The following is a 22,212-nucleotide window of genomic DNA, read 5'->3' as shown; positions in this document are numbered from 1 at the left end:
ACTGTAAACACTACCTGTAGACAGTGTGATGTCACTGTAAACACTACCTGTAGGTTTCTAGGGCGATGTGAAACTCTTTCTCAGGTTCGGCCTGTCCGACACTCTGCAGGCTCCTAGATGTTGGACAGTACTTCAGGATAGCGAATGGCACAGAGAAGTGATTCTTTAACTGAAAAACAACAGTTAAAATTATCTACTGATCAGACATCAATAACCTATATCCTGACAGTCGACAGTCCTGATGACAGTGTGTTTGGGATTCAGACCTGCAGCGGCGAGCGGACGGTGATGACCTTGTTGCCCTCGGTGGCATCGATCTGTACCAACACAGAAACGGCCTCCTGCAGCTTCGGACCGCGGATGTTGTAGAGGCGGCGGCCCGGCTTATCCACAGCGATGTTGGAGATCTCGCTGAATCCAGAAGGCACTGCAAGAGACACCTGTTCTTTAAACACCTGTTTGATTTTATTTTATTAGGATCCCCATTAGTTAATGCAGAAAACATCAGCTAGTCTTTCTGGGGTCCATACAAAACATCATACAACCATCAATGCACAAAAAACAACAAGTAACAAAAGTAATAAAAATCAATAAATGTATAATATTAAAATAATAAGTCAGCAATGCACACTACAATCTAATGTGAACAGCCACGAGGTGTTGCTTCACTTGTTTTTTGAAAATAACTTTATTCTGAGTTTTTGAAATATGACCTGGAAGGGAGTTCCATTCAACCACTGGTTACCACTGGTGGCATGTTTGGTGGGGTACACGTGTGCATTAGAGCTAAATGTGAGCTGCCCATACAAACAGTAAGGGATTTTCTATACACTGTTTTTTGGAAAAGAGAGAAGTAATGCTTTTAACCTTTTATCAACTTTCAGCCAGGAGTCGGTCATGCATGTTGCTTATATTAACTCTCAGTGTGCACTGAAGGGGAAGCCAAGCTGCTCTGAACTGTCATAGCTTCCCTAGATTTGTCTTTGTTGTTCCTGACCAGACCGCCAGGCAATAATCTAAGTGTGATAACAGCAAAGTCTGCAGGACCTGTTTGGTCAGATGTGGTGTTAAAAAAGAAGAGCTTCTCTTGTCTACAGACATGTTTCCCCCCATCTTTTGCCCCCGTAAATCTATGTCTTCACTGTGACAGTTTACAGTCTAAAGTTACACCAGGAAGCTTTGTTTCCTGTACTTGCTCAACAGCAACATTGTTCAGTACCAGACTCAGCTGGGGTTTAGAGCTTAATGAGTGTTTTGTTGCAAATACGAAGCTCTTAGTCTTATATCTGTTCAGGACAAGTTTTCTTATCAGTGATTCACTTAAATACTATCTGCAACTCTTTGTTCAGGGCTGAGGTGATTTCCTTTGGTGTAGACATGTAGAGTGTTGAATCATCTGCATACATAGACACACAGGCTTTTTACAAGCAAGTGGGAGATCATTTGTAAAAATGGAGAAGAGCTGTGGTCCAAGTAAAGAGCCCTGTGGAATCCCACACTGTATATGTCTTTCATTTGAGAAGCTTCCGTTAAAGAAAACCTGTGTTCTCTCAGTTGGGTAGCTTTCTAAAGTAAAGCCATAACAATTAAGTTTCCTTAATAGCAAGCTATGATCAATGATATCAAGGGCATTACTAAAGTCTAATAGTACTGCTCCTACAATATTCTGTCTTTTAGCCAGTCATCTGTCATCTGGGTGAGTATTGTGCAGGTGGAGTGCCGTTCCCCATAAGCGTGCTGGTGGTTGCTTGTAAAATTGTTCATAGAAAAACAGCATTGTATCTGGTCAAATACAATTTTTCCAGCAGTTTGCTTATGACAGGTAACAAGCTGACTGGTCGGCTGTTAGAGCCAGTGAAGGCAGCACAAGCATTTTTGGGTAGAAGGATCACCTGAGCCTCTTTCCAGGTTTGTGGGCACATATTACTGTCAAGACTAAGATTAATGCCCCCTCTAGTGTATTTTGGCATTTTTAAGATATTTCACATTTCCTTATAATGATGATTAGCCACACTTTTTGCCAAATATTTTTTGACAATAACTTAATGTCTCTCTAATGTTGTTTTAAACTTAAAGTTAAAAATGTAAGCTGACGTATGACTACAGTAAAACACTGCAGTCATACGTCACATCAGCTACTAATACAGAATCAGGCGCCTGTGTTCCAAACTAAATACTTTCTGCAGACGTGCTGCAACAACAGATTAATGCTTAAATTGTAAATATTTTTTTAAAAATTTAAATTAATCACTGTCCGACCAAAAACAGCACAGAAAGTTAAGTTTATTGTGGTTGAAGCAGGAAAGTCAGTAAATCAGTCTATGAATGAATGTGGGTGATTCTTACAGTATCTGCTGTCCACAGCTGTTTATACTGTATGAAAAGCTTCTCCTTCAATTCATTAATTCTCTGCAGCATCTGGGCAGCAGGACTGATATGATGATAAATCTGAAGCCTCTGAGAAGTGAAGCAGTGACGTTATGCACAGCCCCTCCCTATCATAGACCCATTTTTGTCTTTTTTTAGGGGGGGACAGGGGATCTCTAGGGGGAGATAGCAGGTCAACAGTATCTGCCACATAGAAGTGATGATACATCATCAGAAATCTGGGAACCTGACTATTAATTTGAGATGCAGCTCAGCACTGTGTGTCAAGTTTTTCTAGTCTAGCTTTAAAACTGAGCCCACTAAAGCCTCTGAGAGACAGTAATGTCAGGATGCTGGCATGCTTGTGGAGTTTAAGAGGTTAAATCAGACAGTATAACCACACACACCTCTACACACATCAGGCTGGTCAGTTATAATGTGATATTCTGCTTTTTATGAAGGAGACATCAAGTTAGCAGCTCATCATATACTCTTTTCCAACTTTCTTTTTAGCAAAAGTAGTGTCCCGTGTTTTATCCTTGAAACACATTGCAGAGCAAATGCTGTTGTGTAACATGAATTACTAAACTATGTGACTGTGTACAAGGTGAGATTCAGAGTTATTACTAAAATAATGTCAGTCCGATATATTCATTTAAACGGCTTTACCAAATCAATTTCTTTATTTTATTTCTGTTTTTATTACAATAACTAACTGATGAAAAAAAGACTCCATCTGTCTTTGGGTGCAGATTTATGGTGATGTGTGTTCATGTTGTGATGCTCTGAACCATCCAGACATTTCCTGAAGGAAAGCTTTCTATTTGTTGAGCTGTCATCGTCACGTTTAACTGTGATTGGCTCGACCGTCTCAGAGCTATGACACCAGTGATGTGACTGGCTGAGAGAGTATTTAATGATCACCACACCCGAACCACACTAGCAGCTGTGCATGGAGACGCCCACACCGTCCGTGCACCTCTGCGCTTGGCATTTATTATTCAAATTTCAACTGAGGGTGTAAAAATATTAAGCTGTGGGTGCAATGCATGCTTTTGTACCCTTGTAGAACTGACATGTTACCTAGTCTATATAGCTAATGGACAGGTTAGGCAATGATGTCACCACCATTCCAATACATCGTCAATACGCTAGAATCTGGATGCTATGGTGATGGATTACGTCAGACTACTGACCACATTCTCTGTTTGAGAAAGAACATTAACCATTAAACAGGAAGTAACACTGGCGGGAGTGGGGCAATATGGTTCACTGCCATCCTCAATAGCTTTCCATTCAGGTTATCAATACCAGGTCGTTTCTCATTAACATGTTCTTAACACCTTTTCTTAACACCTGTATAAACAGGTATATAGAACCATCTAAATAAGTGACAATGCAGTGAATGTGATGCGTTCTGACCGATGCTCAGGTTGAACAGGCAGCTCTCTTGCCGCTGCAGGGCCGACAGTTTGCTGCGGGACGACGTTTTGAACATGGAGTATTCCAGGTCCATACTCTGGTCTACTGACAGTTCATGCAGTTTTCCCTGAGCAGGTGAGCCCACTGGCCTCAGGTTGGCGCTGTGCTGCACGATGAGGGGGATCCCCAGAGCATTTCGGATGGTGAAGGGAGCTTTCTCCTTTAGAGAGTAGTCGAAGGTGGAGGCTGTGCCCTCAGAGAACGCCTGATCGAAACACAGCAATGACATATTAGAAATGTTAATGTAAAAACCTTTGCTAAATGGCATAACATGGGCATAAAGTCATTTGCTGATCTCTTTTCTGATGGCATTTTTTTCCTCATTTAGCGATCTTTGTGAAAATTTTAAATGATCTAAAAACAATTTCTTTCGCTACCTACGAATCAGATGCTCCCTCAGTTCCCTGCCCAACCACCATGTAATTCTTGAGATTCTATCTTAGAGCACCCTTCATCTTTCAAAGGCATAATTTCTATCATATATAATAAGCTCATACAAAATCAAAATTTCAGTCTTATGCCTTTGAAAGCTGATTAGGAAACAGATCTAAATACATGTTTTTCAGATAGTCTTTGGCGTTCTATTTTAGAAAGAGTCCACACTTCCTCTGTTTGCATCCATCATTGTTTTATGCAATGTAGAATACTTCACCACAGTTACTGGACAAATCAAAAATTGTCAAAACTGTTTCCTGAGGTGAAACCCACATGCAACCGCTGCACATCAACCTCAGCCACTCATGCTCACATGCTCCGGTCATGCAGCAAAATTAAAGACTTCTGTCTGAAAATCTTCTCATTAAATCCCATCTGTCTTGGTAAATCAGTTCATCCATGCCCCCTGCTGGCCATTTTTGGTGTTTCATTGCCTGCACTTTCCATTTCAAAAGCAAAGGCACATTGTATTGCCTTTGCCATGTTTCTCGCCCAAAGACTGATTCTTTTTCACCCAGTTTTATACAATGGCTTCATGACCTACTGTTTTTATTAAATTAGAGAAAATAAAATATTCTCTGAGAGGTTCCATGAATAAATTTTATAAAATATGGAACGCTTTCTTAGTTTATGTTAAAGAAAACATCCAGCTGCCTACTGCTCCTTAAACTCTAAACTGTTCTTCATCTTCTGCATCTAATGTGTGATGTAAGAATCATCACCAGTTAAGACTTAGATGCACCTTGAGGTCTCATTACCTGCAACCTTAACCGCTCCTTTGTATCCATTTAGTCAGATTTGTATATACAAGGTTATTGTATAATTTCCATTTATTTGTCTTTTTGTTTTTTGTTTTTTTAAGTCACGGTTTTTGTCATGCCATTACCGTCATTATCTGTTGTTGTTTTTCTGTGTTTGTAAAACCAAATAAAATAAAAAAAAAAAATAAAAAATAAAAAAAAATATATATATATATACATAGATAGATAGATAGATAGATAGATAGCGGTTGATTATGAATAATGTAAGACACAATTTCAGGGAAAGCCTGATTGGAGATGTTATAACGTGTTGTACCTTAGCGAGGTTGTGGAAGACGTTTAGGCTGCACTGGGAGATGGTGATGTTCATGGTGTCTTTGGAGCAGATGTTGATGGCTGTCTGAGGTTCAGGAAGAATGACAAAGTCATCTCCATGAACAGGACTCTTGTCCTGGACCGGGTTGTTCTTCATCTGGAGGAGCAAACACAGCAACAATAATTAAAGTAGTACGTTAGTGAACTGGCACCTCGCAGCAAGAATATCCGGGGTTTAAATCCACTGACCGGACTTTACTCATACACCCGTACCTGAGTGACATGCAGGTGAACCTGAGACTCTAACCTGTCAGACAGTGTGAAAGTGAGTCTTAAATGTCCTCAAGATGCTATAATGTGACAGGTATCAGGAGGCCAGAAGGACTGCAGCATCGCTGATGAAACCTCAGGTGTGGGGAGGAGTACATGGACACAGAGAAGGACTTTCTGGGGTTTGTGGAGGCAAACAGGGTTTAATGCAGACTCCTCTTAGTGGGGAGGACAAATGTAACCTGGACTGTGGTTATTAACTGTGTTCCTCTCTCTGGCACTGAGGCCAAAGGTTAAGGAGCTCCACAGTGACAAAGCACAAGAGGTTCACCCGCAGTTGCTGAAGGCCCCGAATATTGTTGGGCTGTCTTATTGACATGTGTCACATGTTAAATGCAGGTCGAGGACAGTTCCTGTGGTAGTTTATGTTTTAATGAAGGGGAAGAGAAGTCATGTCTTCTCAGTCATGTATGGACACTGGACTGAAATCCTACATTTTATTGTGTGGATATATGATGTGTAACAGTCAAACGTCTGTTGAGGATTGATAGGATAGATATAAATTTACTTTTATAGATTTACTGGACACGACACATTTGCTGCTAACAAACACAGAGGAAACCTTACCTCCAGCTCCAGGTTCCATCTGCGTCTGCCACCATCAACTCGTTCGATCAGAGGCTCCCAGACAGCATGGACCTCATTAAAGTAGTTCACCTGCAGGCACACAGCAGTCAGCATTAAACTACCAACCAGTACTGCTCAGGTGTGAACAGGTTCAGGTGTGTCAGGTTCAGGCCGTGGGCGTTGCCTGGTCTGGGCAACCGGGCTGTAGCCCCGAAGATTTTTTCTTTGGCCCCAAATAATTCTCCACTTTTGCCATTTGTCACTAAAGAAGACGATGGTGTTATAATTTTGTATCTTTAGCGTACGGAACGGAGGCAAGACCAATGAGAGAGGGTTTACAGGAGAATACGTGGAAATATTCATGTCTTACTGGCTGACAGGTCTCTGTCAGTTCCTCAGTTGACGGGGTTACAATGTCAAATGCTAGCTAGTCAGTTATTGTGAGGAAAAAAATGGATATAAACTTAGCACAAAAAGTAAGGACATGTGTGTTTGGTAGGTACTCCCTGTTCCGATACATGAGTCAACGTCTGTGTTGTTACCGAGGAAACTATTGGTAGCGTAACTCGGTTAAGGAATAGAGCATTGCGTAATATGTTTGCATAGTAAGTGTGAGCGAGCGAGCAGCAGGAAAGTGATGGTGGATGTGAGCGGAGCAGAGGAAAAGGTTAGCAGTAAGTTGTCAGTCTGGCAGTAAATGTACAGCACAGACTACAGTGTAACAGTTAATAAATGCTAAAAAGTCACGTCTGTTGTTCCCCAAGTGCTGGAAAAGTGAAGGAGGTTAGCTCCAAAGTTAGCAACAAAGGGTTAGCCTAGCCTGAAGATGCAAAACAGAGAAATACAGAACGGAGAAATATGGCTGCTGAGTTCACTGAGCACTGTTGTGTTTTAATTGCGTCCATGTATACAAGCGAATGTTTTCTTTATGTATGATGATATATGTGCTTGTTTTCATGTCTCTATAATTGTATTGCTCTTGTCCTTATGAAGCACAATGTGTTGCTTTCTGTATGAAATGTGCTCTCTAAATTCCAGCCAACACCCCTGGTTCAGGTGTGAACGGGTTCAGGTGTGAACGGGTTCAGGTGTGAACGGGTTTAGGTGTGTCTGGTTCAGGTGTGAGCGGGTTTAGGTGTGAACGGGTTCAGGTGTGAACGGGTTCAGGTGTGTCTGGTTCAGGTGTGAACAGGTTCAGGTGTGAACAGGTTCAGGTGTGAACTGGTTCAGGTGTGAACGGGTTAAGGTGAACAGGTTCAGGTGTGAATGGGTTCAGGTGTGTTCAGGTGTGAACAGGTTTAGGTGTGAACTGGTTCAGGTGTGTCTGGTTCAGGTGTGAACAGGCTCAGGTGTGAACGGGTTCAGGTGTGTCAGGTTTTGGTGAGTCCGGTTGTGGTTCACACCTCCAGCGTCATATCGGCTCTCAGCTGCAGCAGAGATGACCAGTTTTTGGCCGATCCGTCAAAGGAGGACTCGGCCAGCAGCAGCGGGACTGTCCGATGACCCAAACCGGACTCCAGCGTCACCTGGACCACCTGATAGAGAACAACACCTTGTCAACAGGAAACAATTCATCTGATCAATCTAAAGTTTCAAAATAAAAGCCTTCTATACCTTGATCTCAGCGGCGAAGCTCTCTCCCTCGTTGCGTCCGTCGTGGTCTCTGAAGCTCTCTGTGACCTCGGTGGCTTGGTCCACTCCCAGGAACCAGTAGTTACCAGTGTAGACGTTCATGACGGACCAGAGGTCACTGACATCCAGCTTCGACTCCGGGCTCTGCTCGTCCCGCTGTTTCGTTGTCATGGCGGCCGTTATTGTCATCAGTGTGTTGAGGATGAAGGGAGAGATCTGCAGAGACACGCTGGTGAGTTCACTGACACTGGGAAAAACCTATAATCATTGTAACATGTTATTTGTTTGTTGATCTATGAATATTTTTTATGAATAGTTGGGTTAAACGATTAAAGCACCTTAACAATGACTTCCTCTACCATCACAGAGCCCCTCAGTGGTTGGTTGGGGTGGGTTTTGGTTTCCAAGACAACTGAGCAAGGCCTCAACACCTGTTGGACAGGAGTCAAAGAGCAGCAGCAGTTTCATACAGCAGCTCAGAACTGTGTCAGCTGAAGATATGTTGACAATATATAATAACAAAACATATAGTAGAACATTATTGTGGACGTCCTGTAACATGTTTGAGTATAAATAAAATACATGTAGAACATTTCTTCAGAAAGTTTGGTTCAGTTGTTATTTCTATGTTTTGATATTCATTTATCGTTTTACGTGTGATCTTACGGTGGTGACCGCCGTGTCCTGCTTGTTGCGGATGAAGGGGCATGCCAGGACTTTCAGCTCCCGCAGGTTGGCCCTCATGTTCTGGGTGCAGTCGTCCTCGGCCTGCAGTGTGAAGTCACACTGGAAGGACACCACCAGGGCGGGGGCATCGGCTTTCATCAGGCTGGCCACAAACACCACCTCCGGGTCCACCACCACCGCACGGAGACGAGTCCTCACCATGAAGGCTGAGAGACAAGACAAAGTTTGAAATGTATGTTATCTTTTACTAGTTTGCTATTATTTGTTATTAGGACACTCCCTAAAGATTTGGGCTCAGTTCTGCCGGGCACACGGACTTAAAAATGTCTTTCTTTTATTCTCCCCCTCTATACCACGCCTGCTTTCAATCATCAACAGTTCTTTGTTTTCCGGATGTGTTCCCAATTATTCAAGACTGCTGTTGTCCAGCCACTTCTCAAAAAACCTGGTTCTGATCCCTCTGAGTATAGCAACAATAGACCAATGTCTAAGCTTCCCTTTATATCAAACATCCTACAGAAAACTGTTTCAAATCAATTGTTGGAAGTCTTGATCAGTAATAATCAAAATTTACTTCTATCGTGTGGCTTTTTCTTATAGAGGACCTATTATGCTCATTTCAGCTCTAAATTTTTATTTTTGGACTTAACTAGAGTAGATTCACAGTTAAAAAAAGCTCCTTATATATCTTATACTGACCCTTTATGCAGCCCCTCAGTATACACAGTTTCTCTTACACTGTCTCTTTAAGGCCCGCCTCACGATGAGCCCACTCTGTTCTGATTGGCCAGCTTTACATGTCAGAATCGTGTAACTTTATCGTCATTGCAAACCAAACATTTCCTGCTTTAATGCTTCAAATTAAAAGCTTTTAAATGACTAACTTATGGGAGACTGAAGAATTTACAGGAAGTAAAAACGTGTTCCTATGTGGAGCTCTTTGTTCAGCGGATCAGTTAGAAACAACGCAGGGAGGAAGAGTACAAGCAGAAACAGCCACAGTGATGATGATGTTTGATGAAGAGCTGCAGACAACCAGCACACCTCCAACAGGTGAACTACTTATTTTACTTCGCTGTGCTGTGTAATGAAGTCGTGGCTCGGCCTAACTACTGCACGCAGCAGATGTCCATATTGCCCATGTGAATACTGATATATGCACATATTTTTTCCAGCTGGCTGAGCAGACTATTATGCATGCGAACATAGATTATACTAAGTATGATCAATAAAGACAAATTATGAAGGAAGAACTCAGGAAGACCGGAGTTCAGGAACTCAAGTGGGAGCAGCAGTAGAGTTTTCATTGAGTTTACAAGACAGACAGGATTAATGTGTAGGATTTAATCTAATCTTCCAAACACAAAATGTCTCCTTCCATTGCGATGCAGATGACACTCAGCTAAACCTCCCATTAGAACCCGGTGATAATAATAGTAACAGTTAGGTCCCACCATGACTGCCTCCAGCATGTGAAGTACTGGATGGCAAAAATCCGTCTTCAATTAAATGCTAGTAAGATAGACAAAGTCTTATTTGGTCCCTCCAACCCCACTGGGGGTTTAGCTAATCACTCAGCACTTCTGGCCCAAAACCTTCATGCCAAAGCCAGAAATCTTGGTGTCATCTTCGATCCAGCTTTAAAATTTGACAAACAAGTCAAGATTCTTGAATTCTTGAATTCATTAGATTAATGATGTTTTTATAAAGGTTAAAGGTCAGGGGGGTCGGGTTTTCTCTACAGTTCTAGACTGGCTCAGTTTTTAATACACGGCAGTGTTAATTGATGCTTATTTACTGTTCTTAAATCAATTCTTTGTTGTCTGCTTAGTTTAATGTTCTTATTGTTAGATGAAGGTAGACCCTGCCTCCATCTGGGTTAGTTATATGGCCTGAGTCTCGGTCTCACCGGTCTTGGTGTCACTTCGCAGGTCGGTTGTGAGTCTCAGCGGCAGCCTGTCACTTGGCGCTGAAGCGGCAGTCACAGTCTGAGTCTGCGGCAAAGCCTGGAGGAAGAAATCTGCGACGGCCATCAGGAACTCCACGCTGGCACACAGGTAGAGTTTCTGCAGCACAGCCACCACCTCCCTCTCCTCGCCGCTCTGCCGGTACGTCACATCGATCATCACCTCTGAACTCTGCTCGTCTCGCCGGCCAACCATCCTGAACACACAAGAGAGCATAACAACACCGCAGAGCACATCGGCTGTGAGTTCACACAACAGGTTCACTGATCGGTACAGTGATTGATAACAGGCAGCAGGTGGCAAACTGGTGATCTGAACAAACTTCTATCCTCGCATTATTATTTGTGGGTGTCAAGATGATCAGAAGCTGTTATTGAATACTGCTGACAAACTTTACATATATGATGCTCCAAAAAAGCTGGATTGGAGCTCGTTCATATTATCTCTCAAACATTACAATTTACAGGAAAAGGTCATCATGACACAGAGCTGTGATTATTCTATAATATCGTAACTTAATATTATCTTTTTAATTTAGTTCCTTCTGCAGAACATATTTAATTGAAATTGCTGTAGAAGTGATTTGTTTTTGTATTACAGTTACATGTAGTACTTGACATGTATGTACATGTATGTATGTTTGTATAAGTGTATATATGTAGTTTGTCTGTTGTAATTTGTATAGTTATGTTTATGTTTGTGATGTAAGTTATATGTTATTTCTTTTCTGTAAGTACTGTGAATGTATATTATGTTTGTATAATACACATTCAGCTTATCACCAAATAACAGAAATATTTTAAACAACATACAAAACAACAAAAAGAAAGAATTTTTTAACTCAATTAAATTAGTAGTTTTTGTTTTAAAATTATTCAACATATAAATAGTATAATAATTCAGGTCAAAGTGGAAGTATTCTGTGTGTTTTAATTCCTCTGAAGCATTTAATAACATTTTACAGAGTTTTGATATTTTGGTAATTTTGTGTTTACAATTAACCTGCAAAAAAACTAACGTTCAACCAAAGGAAGTTTAAAGTTTAACCCGTCTTCTGGACGTTTCCTCCCTGAAAAACCTACAATAAATTATGATCAAATATAATTTCATTGGTTGAATAGATGAAGCCTGAAACGATCAGCATGTCTAACATGGCCAAACTCCAGACACCTGAGGTCATGTAACTCACCGTGAGGTTACCCGATCCATGCCGGTCCTCAGGTCGTCCAGCGTGCAGGCTGTCAGGACGGTGTTCACCTCCAGCCGGCCGCTGGTCAGGATCTTCCCTGAAGTCTTCAGGAGGTGGAGGGCCAACTCGCCCAGGCGGAGGCTCTCCTGATGCTGGGGGTCGGACTGCTGGAGGAAACACCAACAAGATCCATTTTAAAAATTCTGTAATGAAACCTGAGTGACAACTGAACTTTAAAGGATCATTCTGTTTTTGTAAGGTTTATCCATCAGTTGTAGTTACAACACAATATTTCAGTCACATGACTTTGAATCAGAGTTGAAGTGAAGCAGCTTGTTCGTCATCAGCAGCACTCCTTCATGTGGTCACCGACCTGTTTGGGGTCGTTTCTGTACAGAACCAGTCCAAGAGACTCGATGTTGAAGTTAAACTTCAGGGTCTCCGGAGCTTCGTCCTCCTCTTCATCACTGGTTACACTTGGCTTCCCAATATTATCTGAACACACAAAACACAGAACAACACCAACAAAAATATTTCTGTCTGCTGGAACGAAGAACAGAAAAGAATCAAGAATCAAGAAAACAAAATAATCTAAATTCCTCTAATCAGCAGAAGAAGAGAAACTAAAGCAACATACAGAGTATTTATATATACTGTATATAACCCCGTTCAGACCTGTCTGGGGGCCTCCGGACGCTCGGAGCTGCAGGTTGCTCTCTTGTTTTGGGGTGCTGGGCTCCAGGCTGCCGGCCTCTCCCAGGTTCTCCATCAGGATCCTCAGCAGCATCTTCAGGTCATCCTGGCTCAGTGACACCTACAGGCCGAGCACAGACACAGCAGTTATTCCTGAGACCTCTACACACTCTGAGAGGTTAAAGGAACATTTCGGTAAACCCTTTCCTGTGTTCAGATGGATGTCAGTTTCCTCTGCACGTCCAGCACATACACAGGTCCAGGACATGATTAACCTAGCTTAGCAAACAAACTGGAAACAGGGAGAAACTGCTAGCCTGGCCCAAACCTATATCCTAATGGGAATGTCTACAGAGACTCTGGCTTTCAGTTCACTACAGACACAAAATGATGTAACTAAATTACTGAGGACTAGTGATGCTACACTTTAACACAACAGAAGAAGACTGTTGTCAGAACAAACTGATGGTCTACATGTTGACCGGATCAATTCAATCAATCAATCAATCAATTTTTATTTATATAGCGCCATATCACAACAGAAGTCATCTCAAGGCACTTTTCACATAGAGCAGGTCAAGACCAAACTCTTTAACTTATAGAGACCCAACAATTCCCCCATGAGCAGCACTTGGCGACAGCGGGAAGGAAAAACTCCCCTTTAACGGGTAGAAACCTCAAGCAGAACCCGGCTCTTGGTGGGCGGCCATCTGCTTTGACCGGTTGGTTGAGAGAGAGAGAGAGAGAGAGCTCCATAACAGCTCTGGACTACTCATCGCTCACTGATCACCCCTGTTTGCCCCCAGTGACCTCTCCGCCTCCTGTTAATGCTACTAGCTCTCCCTACAGCCCATGAGTCCTGAGTAAGACCCGTTTTTATGAGACTCTCCACGGTTTTATTATTCCAGTAGTAATGAGTGATAGCCAGCCTGACTGTCACTGGACTAATGACAGGAGTGTTGATTTTAAAAACCATCATGATCATGATTCAGACTGTTGCCACAGAAGGAGGCAAATCAAAGACTCCTTGCATCACAAGGACATGGGAATAGCTCATGTGAATGTGCATAGTATTATATCCACAATGGACTATACTGAAGTCTGAGCACAACAAAGTGACCCTGACATCTTTGTGTTTTCTGAAACAAAGTTGCCAAACAAAGATGCTGATATTTGTCTTGACAACTATAGTGTTTTTAGAGTGTTTATACTAAACTAACTTGTCTATAGTGTTTTTAGAGTGTTTATACTAAACTAACTTGTCTATAGTGTTTTTAGAGTGTTTATACTAAACTAACTTGTCTATAGTGTTTTTAGAGTGTTTATACTAAACTAACTTGTCTATAGTGTTTTGTGATCGGCCTACTAAGAGGGAGGCGTTGCCATTTTTGTGAAAAGTTGTTTATCTGTCTGTCGTTACCTCTGTATCTAAGCCAAAATGTTTTGAACTATTGGCTGTAAGTGTTTGTCTACTACTAGACAATACAACTACTACTACTAATACTACTGGAAAGCTTCTAGTTATTGGGTCTTATTGCTCACCCTCTGCACCTGCAGGTGTGTTGGATGTTTTATTTGATTTGATATCCAGCTATGAAAATTCAGAACTAGTTTTGAAATGTGAACGAGTAGTTTGACAGACCTAGTTAGATGTCAAAGATGCAGCAATTTATACAGCAAGCAGTTCATTCCACGTCTCCTGTATTTACATTTAGCAGACGTTCTCAACCAGAGACTGCCAGCTGTTTGTTCAATGGCTGGACTCTCTTTAACTCATCTTCAACACATAATGAAAAAACAAGCTTGTTAACATTTGTTTCAGTAGATTTGAATGATTTACATATACAGCCTCTGTGTGCACTGCACATCACTGCATCATTATGAAGTTGTAAATACGAGTTTGCAGGTTATAGTGTACTTGCATATTTAAGTTTATTCATGTATATTCTTAGATGGGCAAAAACAGGAACAATTCTTGGTTTTGTTCTGAAATTGCTGAAATGTTACATGAAAGAGATGTTCAAACAACTAAATCATCCTCTGATTGACAATATTTTCGTGAACAACGTAACACGTCTCACTGTTCTTCAAATGCTAAATCATCATTTTATGTCTCTGCACTATCTGACAGAAAAAGAAACCCAGCATTTTTGGGGGGAAAATGGATAAAACATTATCACATAGTCCTATTTCATCTTAACCCAGTGAAATAGTTCAAGGTTCATGCATTTATTTCTTCAGGTTATTTATTTAAAAATGCTTGATTTCTTCCCTCTGTCTCTGATTATAGTGCACCTTACCGGGCAAACAAATTAGGCACTCAGACCTTTTCACTGAAGCCTTTTACAAATCTTGAAGTGTTTAATGCTCTTTGGTCTATTAATCCAAAAAACTCCACTGGGGCTGATCAGTTAGAGTGGAGTCTTTTATTATTAGCATTAACTTGTATTTTTAATGTGACTGTGGAAGCATCCCTGACATTTGGAAGACAGCCTACATCTTACTATTACATAAAGGGGATCAGTCCAATGAGCTACATAATTATCCAACAATTTATTAAGTATCATGTCAAGCTGAAGTGTTTGGGAAACCAGTAAATGATCAGGTGAGAACACTTTTATCTTAACAATCCATTTTAAAGTCATATCAATCAGGATTTATAGCAGGGCAGAGTACTGTGACGACAGCATCAAATGTCTTGCTAGAACATTAGATAAAGACACCATTTTTATTGATTTATCTAAGGCTTTTGATACTGTTGATAATCATTCTTTTGAAACGCCTGGAATCTATTATATTTCATGAGAAACTGTGTAATTGGTTGGCAAATTATCTCAGTTGTAGAAGTCAAGCTGTTGTGGCTGATGGCTATATGCCCAGTTTTAGGAGTTTTAACAAAGGTGTGCCACAGGGTTCCATTCTAGGACCACTTTCATTCACAAATTTTATAAATGACTTAGGAGAAAATGTTAGAAACAGTACAATTCATCTGTATGCAGACGATGCTGTTCTCTATACAACAGTGCCCTCTGTTGCACAGGTGCTTCAACTGGGCAACAGCAAATTTGAATTGATCTTAAATTTTAGTCAGCAGAATGAACTCTTCACAAACTTTGCAAGCTGAGCACATAGGCTACAACAACAAAATAAATGTTAATTTAATGCAGCCACCACCTCCACCTGGCGCGTCTCCCCGAGCTGCTTCTCACCGTGGCTGGGAAAAAGTTAAACCTCCTACTGATCAATTACACATTATTTAACCGTGGAGCTCTGGGCTGATCTGTTTGCTTTACTGTGCCGATGCTGGATGTAACATTACCTGAGAGAAAACGGTAAGACTTTTTGGAGTCGCGTTAACTGCTGTGGAGCCAAAGTGCAGGACTGTTGCTGGAGAAAGCGACCTTTGAATCTCGACTTTGGATCAAGTTGACTGATCAGATAAGATTCTCAATAAACTGACACTTATTTAATCAAATCATCGTTAGAAAACAAGGAGGCTTTGTTCTCTGATGTAGCACTTTGTTGATGCTTTATTGTGAAATAAATAATCCTGTCTTTAAATCGGATGTACATAGATCACTAGTACTTACCTTCATGGGCTTTAGATCACCATCGATCTCCACGGCAGCCATCTTCCTGTACCAGGACGCTGCCAGGTTCCTGTTGATGCTCAGGTGCAGGTTGACCGGTTCCAGGAGCTCGTTGCTGGGCCGGCTCGATGCCGGGTCCATACAGGTCCTGATGAACAACAGCAAACCAGACTTTAAATCCAATGAGCCAGTCTGTACTGTGACCAGACAGCATAACTTAACATAAATTTTGGTTACATGAAGAATACAAAGAAACAACGTTCTGTTAGTTGCTTCACTAGTCTTGATGTGCAGGTGATGCTATGTTCATAAAACAGGTAACTGTTGGTCACATGCAGAGAAGAAGCCTCTTAACATCTGTCGTCGTCTTTCTGTTGTTTCAAATCTTTGAGTCTTCGTGATCAACTGACCTGGAGAGTTTGAGCTGCGTCAGCTGGACGTCCATGTTGTCGATGACGGCCGGCAGCGGGCATCCGTCGACAGGCAGCAGCACGAAGCTGTTTCCCACCGTGATCAGACCCAGGTCCATTATCAGGGCATCATGGGAGGTGGACGACTGGGGGATGATGATGAGCGGCGCCTTCAGTTTGATGTCCATGGACAGACGGAAGCTCTTCTGAGCGAAGTCCCGAACGCTGGACGCCGCCTTCTCTGCCGCCTGAGCCGTTGCGGCGCTCAGAGCTCCTTTAGCCATCTGGAAGTTGTTGGTGAAGTTCTAAATGAAATGAAATAAACAAATATAAAATTACTGTACTGACAAAACAAAATATCAATTTAAGACTATTATCACTGTGTATGACAAAAGATAAGATTTTATTTAAATCTGCATGAAAACTGTTGATAACCAAAAACTAATTAATAATAAAATAATGATACTTTTTTTTTTTTTTTTTACAAAAAAGTTAAAAAATCAAATTTTGTCTATTTTTAAACTTAAATAATGTAAACGTGTAAATAACTTTAAATAAATTTAGAATTTGTTTTAATAAAATCTGTTACAAACCAAACAACACACCTGCTCTAAATGTACATAATCACATAAACTCAAACTGGACCCTTTATTAGAACCTCAAACTACAACTAAACTAAAAAGCAAAGTAGGAATGTTTTTCTGCAGTAAAATCAAACTTACTTGACTCTGACAGTAAAGAACAGAATAGAAAACTGAACTGACCCTGATTCAGTAATAATAAAGGAGGAAGAATTGAAGTTGGACTCTCAGCTCTGAAACTCACCAGCAGAGACATGACGAACTTGTGCAGGTAGACCACCTGGATGCAGCCCACATTCAGCTTCACTCTGCCGTCGGTTTTGGAAGTGTCGGCGTAGCCGGCGCCCTCGGTGGCGTTGGGAGTCAGACTCATGGTGAAACTGAATACCTCGTCGCCCACGATGGAGATGGCCTGAAGGACAGAAACATCAGAGTTTAATGACCACTGATCGTTCTGAAGGACAACTCGTCACAGTGAAGATTCACAACGCAACGCTGAGCAGAACTGTTAAAACCTGCTTCAAAATAAAACAAATATATCAAATACATAAAATACCAACTCCCCGACCCCCCTAACCCTTCACAGACACTGACTCCTGGTAAAACCTGCTTCAGAACAAATAAATAAAAAACATCAGCTCACAGCAGATCAACAGAACATCAACATGCAGTAAATTCAACAATGAAAATCTGTCCATGAAGGATAAAAATCAGCAGCCTGGATATCAGTAAGTGAGAGAGCGAGATGGAAAGATGGAAGGCAGGCCAACGAGCTGGTAAAAGTAAAAGCTGGGTCAGAACGCAGGTTACTTTTTATTACAGTGGATCTCTATCAGAGTCAACATGAACACATAAGACGGCTGACTGACTGACCTTCTTGTGGATGCTTTTGGGATCAATGTTGAGAACCATGAAATCTCTCAGACGGGCTGATAAATGAGTTTGTGGTCCTTGCATCAGCAAAGAGCCATTAATACCTGAAGGACACATCAAATAACTCATATCAACCAACTTCTATATGAAACCTTGAAATTATGACTGAATGATGTCATCAGGTGTAGGTGACACTGTACCAGGTCTCTGGTTGGTGTAAATAAGCTGTTATTGGGTACCTTGGATCTTGATGTCGGCCATGTTGCAGCTCTGGTCGCACACCAGGACATTGAAGGCTCCCAGCGTCATCATCACCTTTAAGTCGATGACCTCACTGTCTGCAGGTGACACAAGGGCAGCTGATAGGAGACACATTAAAGACAAGTTCAGGTTTAGTTAATGTGTTGAGGGGAATGTTATAATTTAGTTTTATTTCACTGACACTCGGCTGTTTGAGCAACTGGGATTAATTTTATGGTCATTGTTATTTTTTTTAATATACAGGTATATTTCCACAGAATTAACTTGAGCATTAGTGTTGTTGGAAATTTGTCAAGAACCTCATTGGTACAATCTTTGAGTTATTCAAGTTAGATTCTGCAATGATACCATATATTTCAGTTTGTTAACATGCTTTGTTTCTGAGCCGACAGACAGAACATGTCTGTTGTACTGACTGGATTTGGTGGACAACGTCTTGCTGTCATCTGTCTTAAGTCTGATCTCTTTCTCCGGAGACGAAACGCTGCCAGACAACAGCGCTGCTGACAGGAAGTTGATGGCTGACAGTAGAGCCTCAGTGTGGAGCATGAGGTCAAGAGAGGTGAAAGTCACCTGGAGACGGACAGAGAGAGTTCAGTAACATTCTTAAATGCTTCATCTTACGGGCCTGTAAATTAAGAATGATTTCCTGGAATTAACTCTAGTTTGACACCAATTATACAGTTTTCAGGGTTCAGTTGGTGCACGAAATTTAAAGAGTCATTAAACCAGCAAAAATATGAAATTATAACAATTAAATTTGTACATATATTTCAAATTAATTAAACTTACCATATATAGAGAATAAAGTTTTGATTGTTAAATGATAATTAATTATTTGGGTTTAAATTAAGCTCTTCTTTAAAGAGAATTCCTATTTTCTCTATAATAAGTACCAAATTACAGTGTGAAATTACAGCATTACCTAATTAATCTCTTCCTGCACTGCTGCCTGATACAGTGATGCTGTTCATCTGACCACCAGATGGAGCCAAAGTAAATAATGTTTTAACACCACAGACTTTAATAGGCATGATTAGAGAACTTGTGAGGATGCAGCATCAGTAACAACACATGAACTGATGACCTGCAGGTGTGAACTGTGTATGTATGTGTTACAATAAACTGGAAGCTGTTGATGTTGATTACTCACATTGATCATCTGCTCAGTGTTCTTGTAGACGGTGGAAAAGTTTGGTCCAGAGCGGTCGGCCTGAGGACGCAATCATTTCACTTCTTAAGTTATTTTGGTCAGACACAGAGTCATGTGACCCTGAGCAGATTTAAAAACAACTGCATGGATTTCACACAGACTTATCCATTAAAATGGTTTGAATCAAACAGCAGAATACAAAGAAAAACTATCAAAAAGCCAAAAGATTGTAGAATTAAAGAAGACAGTTAAAAATATTGATCAGATCTTCTGTTTGACATTTTATTATCTGCTTCTGGATCATTGATTATATACCTAGGAGCCTAAACAGATAATCAGATAAAATGTAATTTAGTGATGTCATCACCTTGAAGTATTGTACTTTGAGCAGCTCAGCTCCAGATTCCACTGAAGAGCTGATGAGACACAGTGGCTCTCCACTCGAGTCTGAAACAAGACGAAATCATTACAAACTCACAAACACTCACAACACTCACAAACTCTGTGAGTGGAGATATGAACCTCTACAGGCAGGCCAAGTAGAAGCTGAGCCAGTGAGTCATCCTCAGTTTGGAAAGGCCTGCAAGAAATCACCAACTACTAGAGGAAAAACTCAAACTCTGTAGGAACCATCTCAAACTCTGTAGGAACCATCTTAAACTCTGTAGGAACCATCTTAAACTCTGTAGGAACCATCTCAAACTCTGTAGGAAGCATCTAAAACTCTGTAGGAACCATCTTAAACTCTGTAGGAACCATCTCAAACTCTGTAGGAACCATCTAAAACTCTGTAGGAACCATCTTAAACTCTGTAGGAACCATCTCAAACTCTGTAGGAAGCATCTAAAACTCTGTAGGAACCATCTTAAACTCTGTAGGAACCATCACAAACTCTGTAGGAAGCATCTAAACTCTGTAGGAAGCATCTCAAACTCTGTAGGAACCATCTTAAACTCTGTAGGAAGCATCTCAAACTCTGTAGGAAGCATCTCAAACTCTGTAGGAAGCATCTAAAACTCTGTAGGATACATCACAAACTCTGTAGGAACCATCACAAACTCTGTAGGAAGCATCTAAAACTCTGTAGGAACCATCACAAACTCTGTAGGAAGCATCTAAAACCCTTTAGGAAGCATCTCAAACTCTGTAGGAACCATCTTAAACTCTGTAGGAAGCATGTCAAACTCTGTAGGAAGCATCTCAAACTCTGTAGGAACCATCACAAACTCTGTAGGAACCATCACAAACTCTGTAGGAACCATCACAAACTCTGTAGGAACCATCACAAACTCTGTAGGAAGCATCACAAACTCTGTAGGAAGCATCACAAACTCTGTAGGAACCATCACAAACTCTGTAGGAACCATCACAAACTCTGTAGGAAGCATCACAAACTCTGTAGGAAGCATCACAAACTCTGTAGGAAGCATCACAAACTCTGTAGGAACCATCACAAACTCTGTAGGAACCATCACAAACTCTGTAGGAAGCATCTCAAACTCTGTAGGAACCATCACAAACTCTGTGGGACAGAGGACTGTAGATTGTAAGACAGCATAAGAACGCTTTCAGGAAAACAACAATATAATTTAACAACCCATCATTCACAGAGGCAGAATTGTTTTCCTGATCGTTGGTCTGTTGGGAGGCTCTGACCTTTGAACTCCAGGCACTTCATGGTGATCTTGTTGATGTAGGTGGTGGCACACATGTCATACTTCCTGACTTTGGTGTCGATGCCCAGGTGAGCAATGTGGAAAACCAGAAAAGGTGACTCTTTCTGCTCTCTGGGCTTCTTTAGCGTCAGCAGCACCTTGTAGAGGAAACAGACTCAGACAATCAGAACGCCACCATGTTAGAGGAATAAAGGCAATCTGACAAACATAAAGTCAGATGAAAGGATCCTGAACAGGCCTGCAGATACATGGTCAACTTCAACTGTATTTTTTATTTATTTATGTATTAGTGTATTTGTCAGGGACGATGCAAAAAAACATGGTAACAGGTTAAAGTAACATGAAACAAATGTATTGCATAAAGGATTTCTAGCCAAGGCTAATTTGCGACCCCTGTCCCTGGTCAGGCTTTTCTGTGTCAACACACAGGACACGCTTCATCAACACAGTCTGATGTTCTTCTACAACATAATCAAACTCATCACAGTATTTGTAGATTTCGTACCTCTTTGATTTCAAAGTTAAGCAGAACATTGATGATGTTTTCACTCAGACCTCCGTTGGCGGCAGCCGACACACTGTCAGATCCCATCTGTAACGACACCACCTGTCGCTCAGCAAGCTCCGCCCTCTCTGAGGAGGCAAAAAAGCATTTGTGATTGGCTCAATAAAAGAGTAACCAGATGAGGCTGTGGACCAGAACTCAGACGTAAGCAAGCAAGCAAAGTTTATTTATATAGCACCTGTCGCAGACACCAGTCACAAAGTGCTTACAATCAAATCACAATCAATAGAACAAAGTCACCAGATAAAATATACAAGCGGAACAGACATTAAAACATGAAATACCACATGCTACTAAATGCCTGTCTGAACAGATGGTTTTTAGCTGCTTTTCAAAAGAGTCCACAGTATACTGTTGTATATAACAACACTGTGCTTTTATAATTTGCATCACAAGTGACCAGAATCCATTGGGAGAGTGGAGAACAAAGCCAGGAGTCAATACAAGTCTCGCTCTTGAGATATGTATGTAGCCACTGACATATGTGGCTTGCATGACAGGACCAGTTGTAAAATACCAAATTAGGCATAGAAAGACCACCCATATGTGTTGTAGTTGTAATACTTTAACCCTCTGTTTAGGTTTTCTGCCATGCCAAATAAATTTAGAAAATGCCTTTTCTAATTTGTGGTTGATTTTCCTGGCTAAGTACAGAGGTAGCATCTGTAGGACATATAA

At 41.1% G+C, this 22,212-nt stretch overlaps 1 protein-coding gene across 5 annotated transcripts in view; it reads right to left on the bottom strand.

Annotated features, from left to right (window-relative positions):
- vps13c (vacuolar protein sorting 13 homolog C) overlaps positions 1 to 22,212 on the bottom strand; it is a 106,573-nt gene that overhangs the window by 43,281 nt on the left and 41,080 nt on the right. For 4 of the 5 annotated variants that reach the window (XR_010931699.1, XM_067577652.1, XM_067598011.1 and 1 more), the window contains 23 exons: positions 21,475 to 21,602; positions 20,950 to 21,106; positions 19,661 to 19,740; positions 19,294 to 19,353; positions 18,557 to 18,713; positions 18,119 to 18,238; positions 17,880 to 17,983; positions 17,251 to 17,418; positions 16,426 to 16,730; positions 16,016 to 16,163; positions 12,408 to 12,546; positions 12,106 to 12,227; positions 11,733 to 11,899; positions 10,486 to 10,739; positions 8,556 to 8,782; positions 8,228 to 8,320; positions 7,872 to 8,105; positions 7,661 to 7,792; positions 6,258 to 6,347; positions 5,362 to 5,517; positions 3,790 to 4,054; positions 267 to 427; positions 48 to 169 (listed from right to left, as the gene is read on the bottom strand). Coding sequence is in view for 4 of the 5 variants with exons in the window: in XM_067577652.1 (XP_067433753.1) it covers positions 48 to 169; positions 267 to 427; positions 3,790 to 4,054; positions 5,362 to 5,517; positions 6,258 to 6,347; positions 7,661 to 7,792; positions 7,872 to 8,105; positions 8,228 to 8,320; positions 8,556 to 8,782; positions 10,486 to 10,739; positions 11,733 to 11,899; positions 12,106 to 12,227; positions 12,408 to 12,546; positions 16,016 to 16,163; positions 16,426 to 16,730; positions 17,251 to 17,418; positions 17,880 to 17,983; positions 18,119 to 18,238; positions 18,557 to 18,713; positions 19,294 to 19,353; positions 19,661 to 19,740; positions 20,950 to 21,106; positions 21,475 to 21,602 (3,589 nt within the window). In the remaining variant the exon portion in view is untranslated. The remainder of the gene's footprint in view (positions 1 to 47; positions 170 to 266; positions 428 to 3,789; positions 4,055 to 5,361; positions 5,518 to 6,257; positions 6,348 to 7,660; positions 7,793 to 7,871; positions 8,106 to 8,227; positions 8,321 to 8,555; positions 8,783 to 10,485; positions 10,740 to 11,732; positions 11,900 to 12,105; positions 12,228 to 12,407; positions 12,547 to 16,015; positions 16,164 to 16,425; positions 16,731 to 17,250; positions 17,419 to 17,879; positions 17,984 to 18,118; positions 18,239 to 18,556; positions 18,714 to 19,293; positions 19,354 to 19,660; positions 19,741 to 20,949; positions 21,107 to 21,474; positions 21,603 to 22,212) is intronic. The other variant, XM_067605165.1, reaches the window with a different exon arrangement.

The sequence above is a fragment of the Thunnus thynnus genome, chromosome 1 (genome assembly GCF_963924715.1).
Source record: "Thunnus thynnus chromosome 1, fThuThy2.1, whole genome shotgun sequence".
NCBI classification, from domain to species: domain Eukaryota; kingdom Metazoa; phylum Chordata; class Actinopteri; order Scombriformes; family Scombridae; genus Thunnus; species Thunnus thynnus.
The sequence above is the reverse complement of the archived record's forward strand: the minus strand, read 5'-3'. Positions and strand labels throughout refer to the sequence as shown.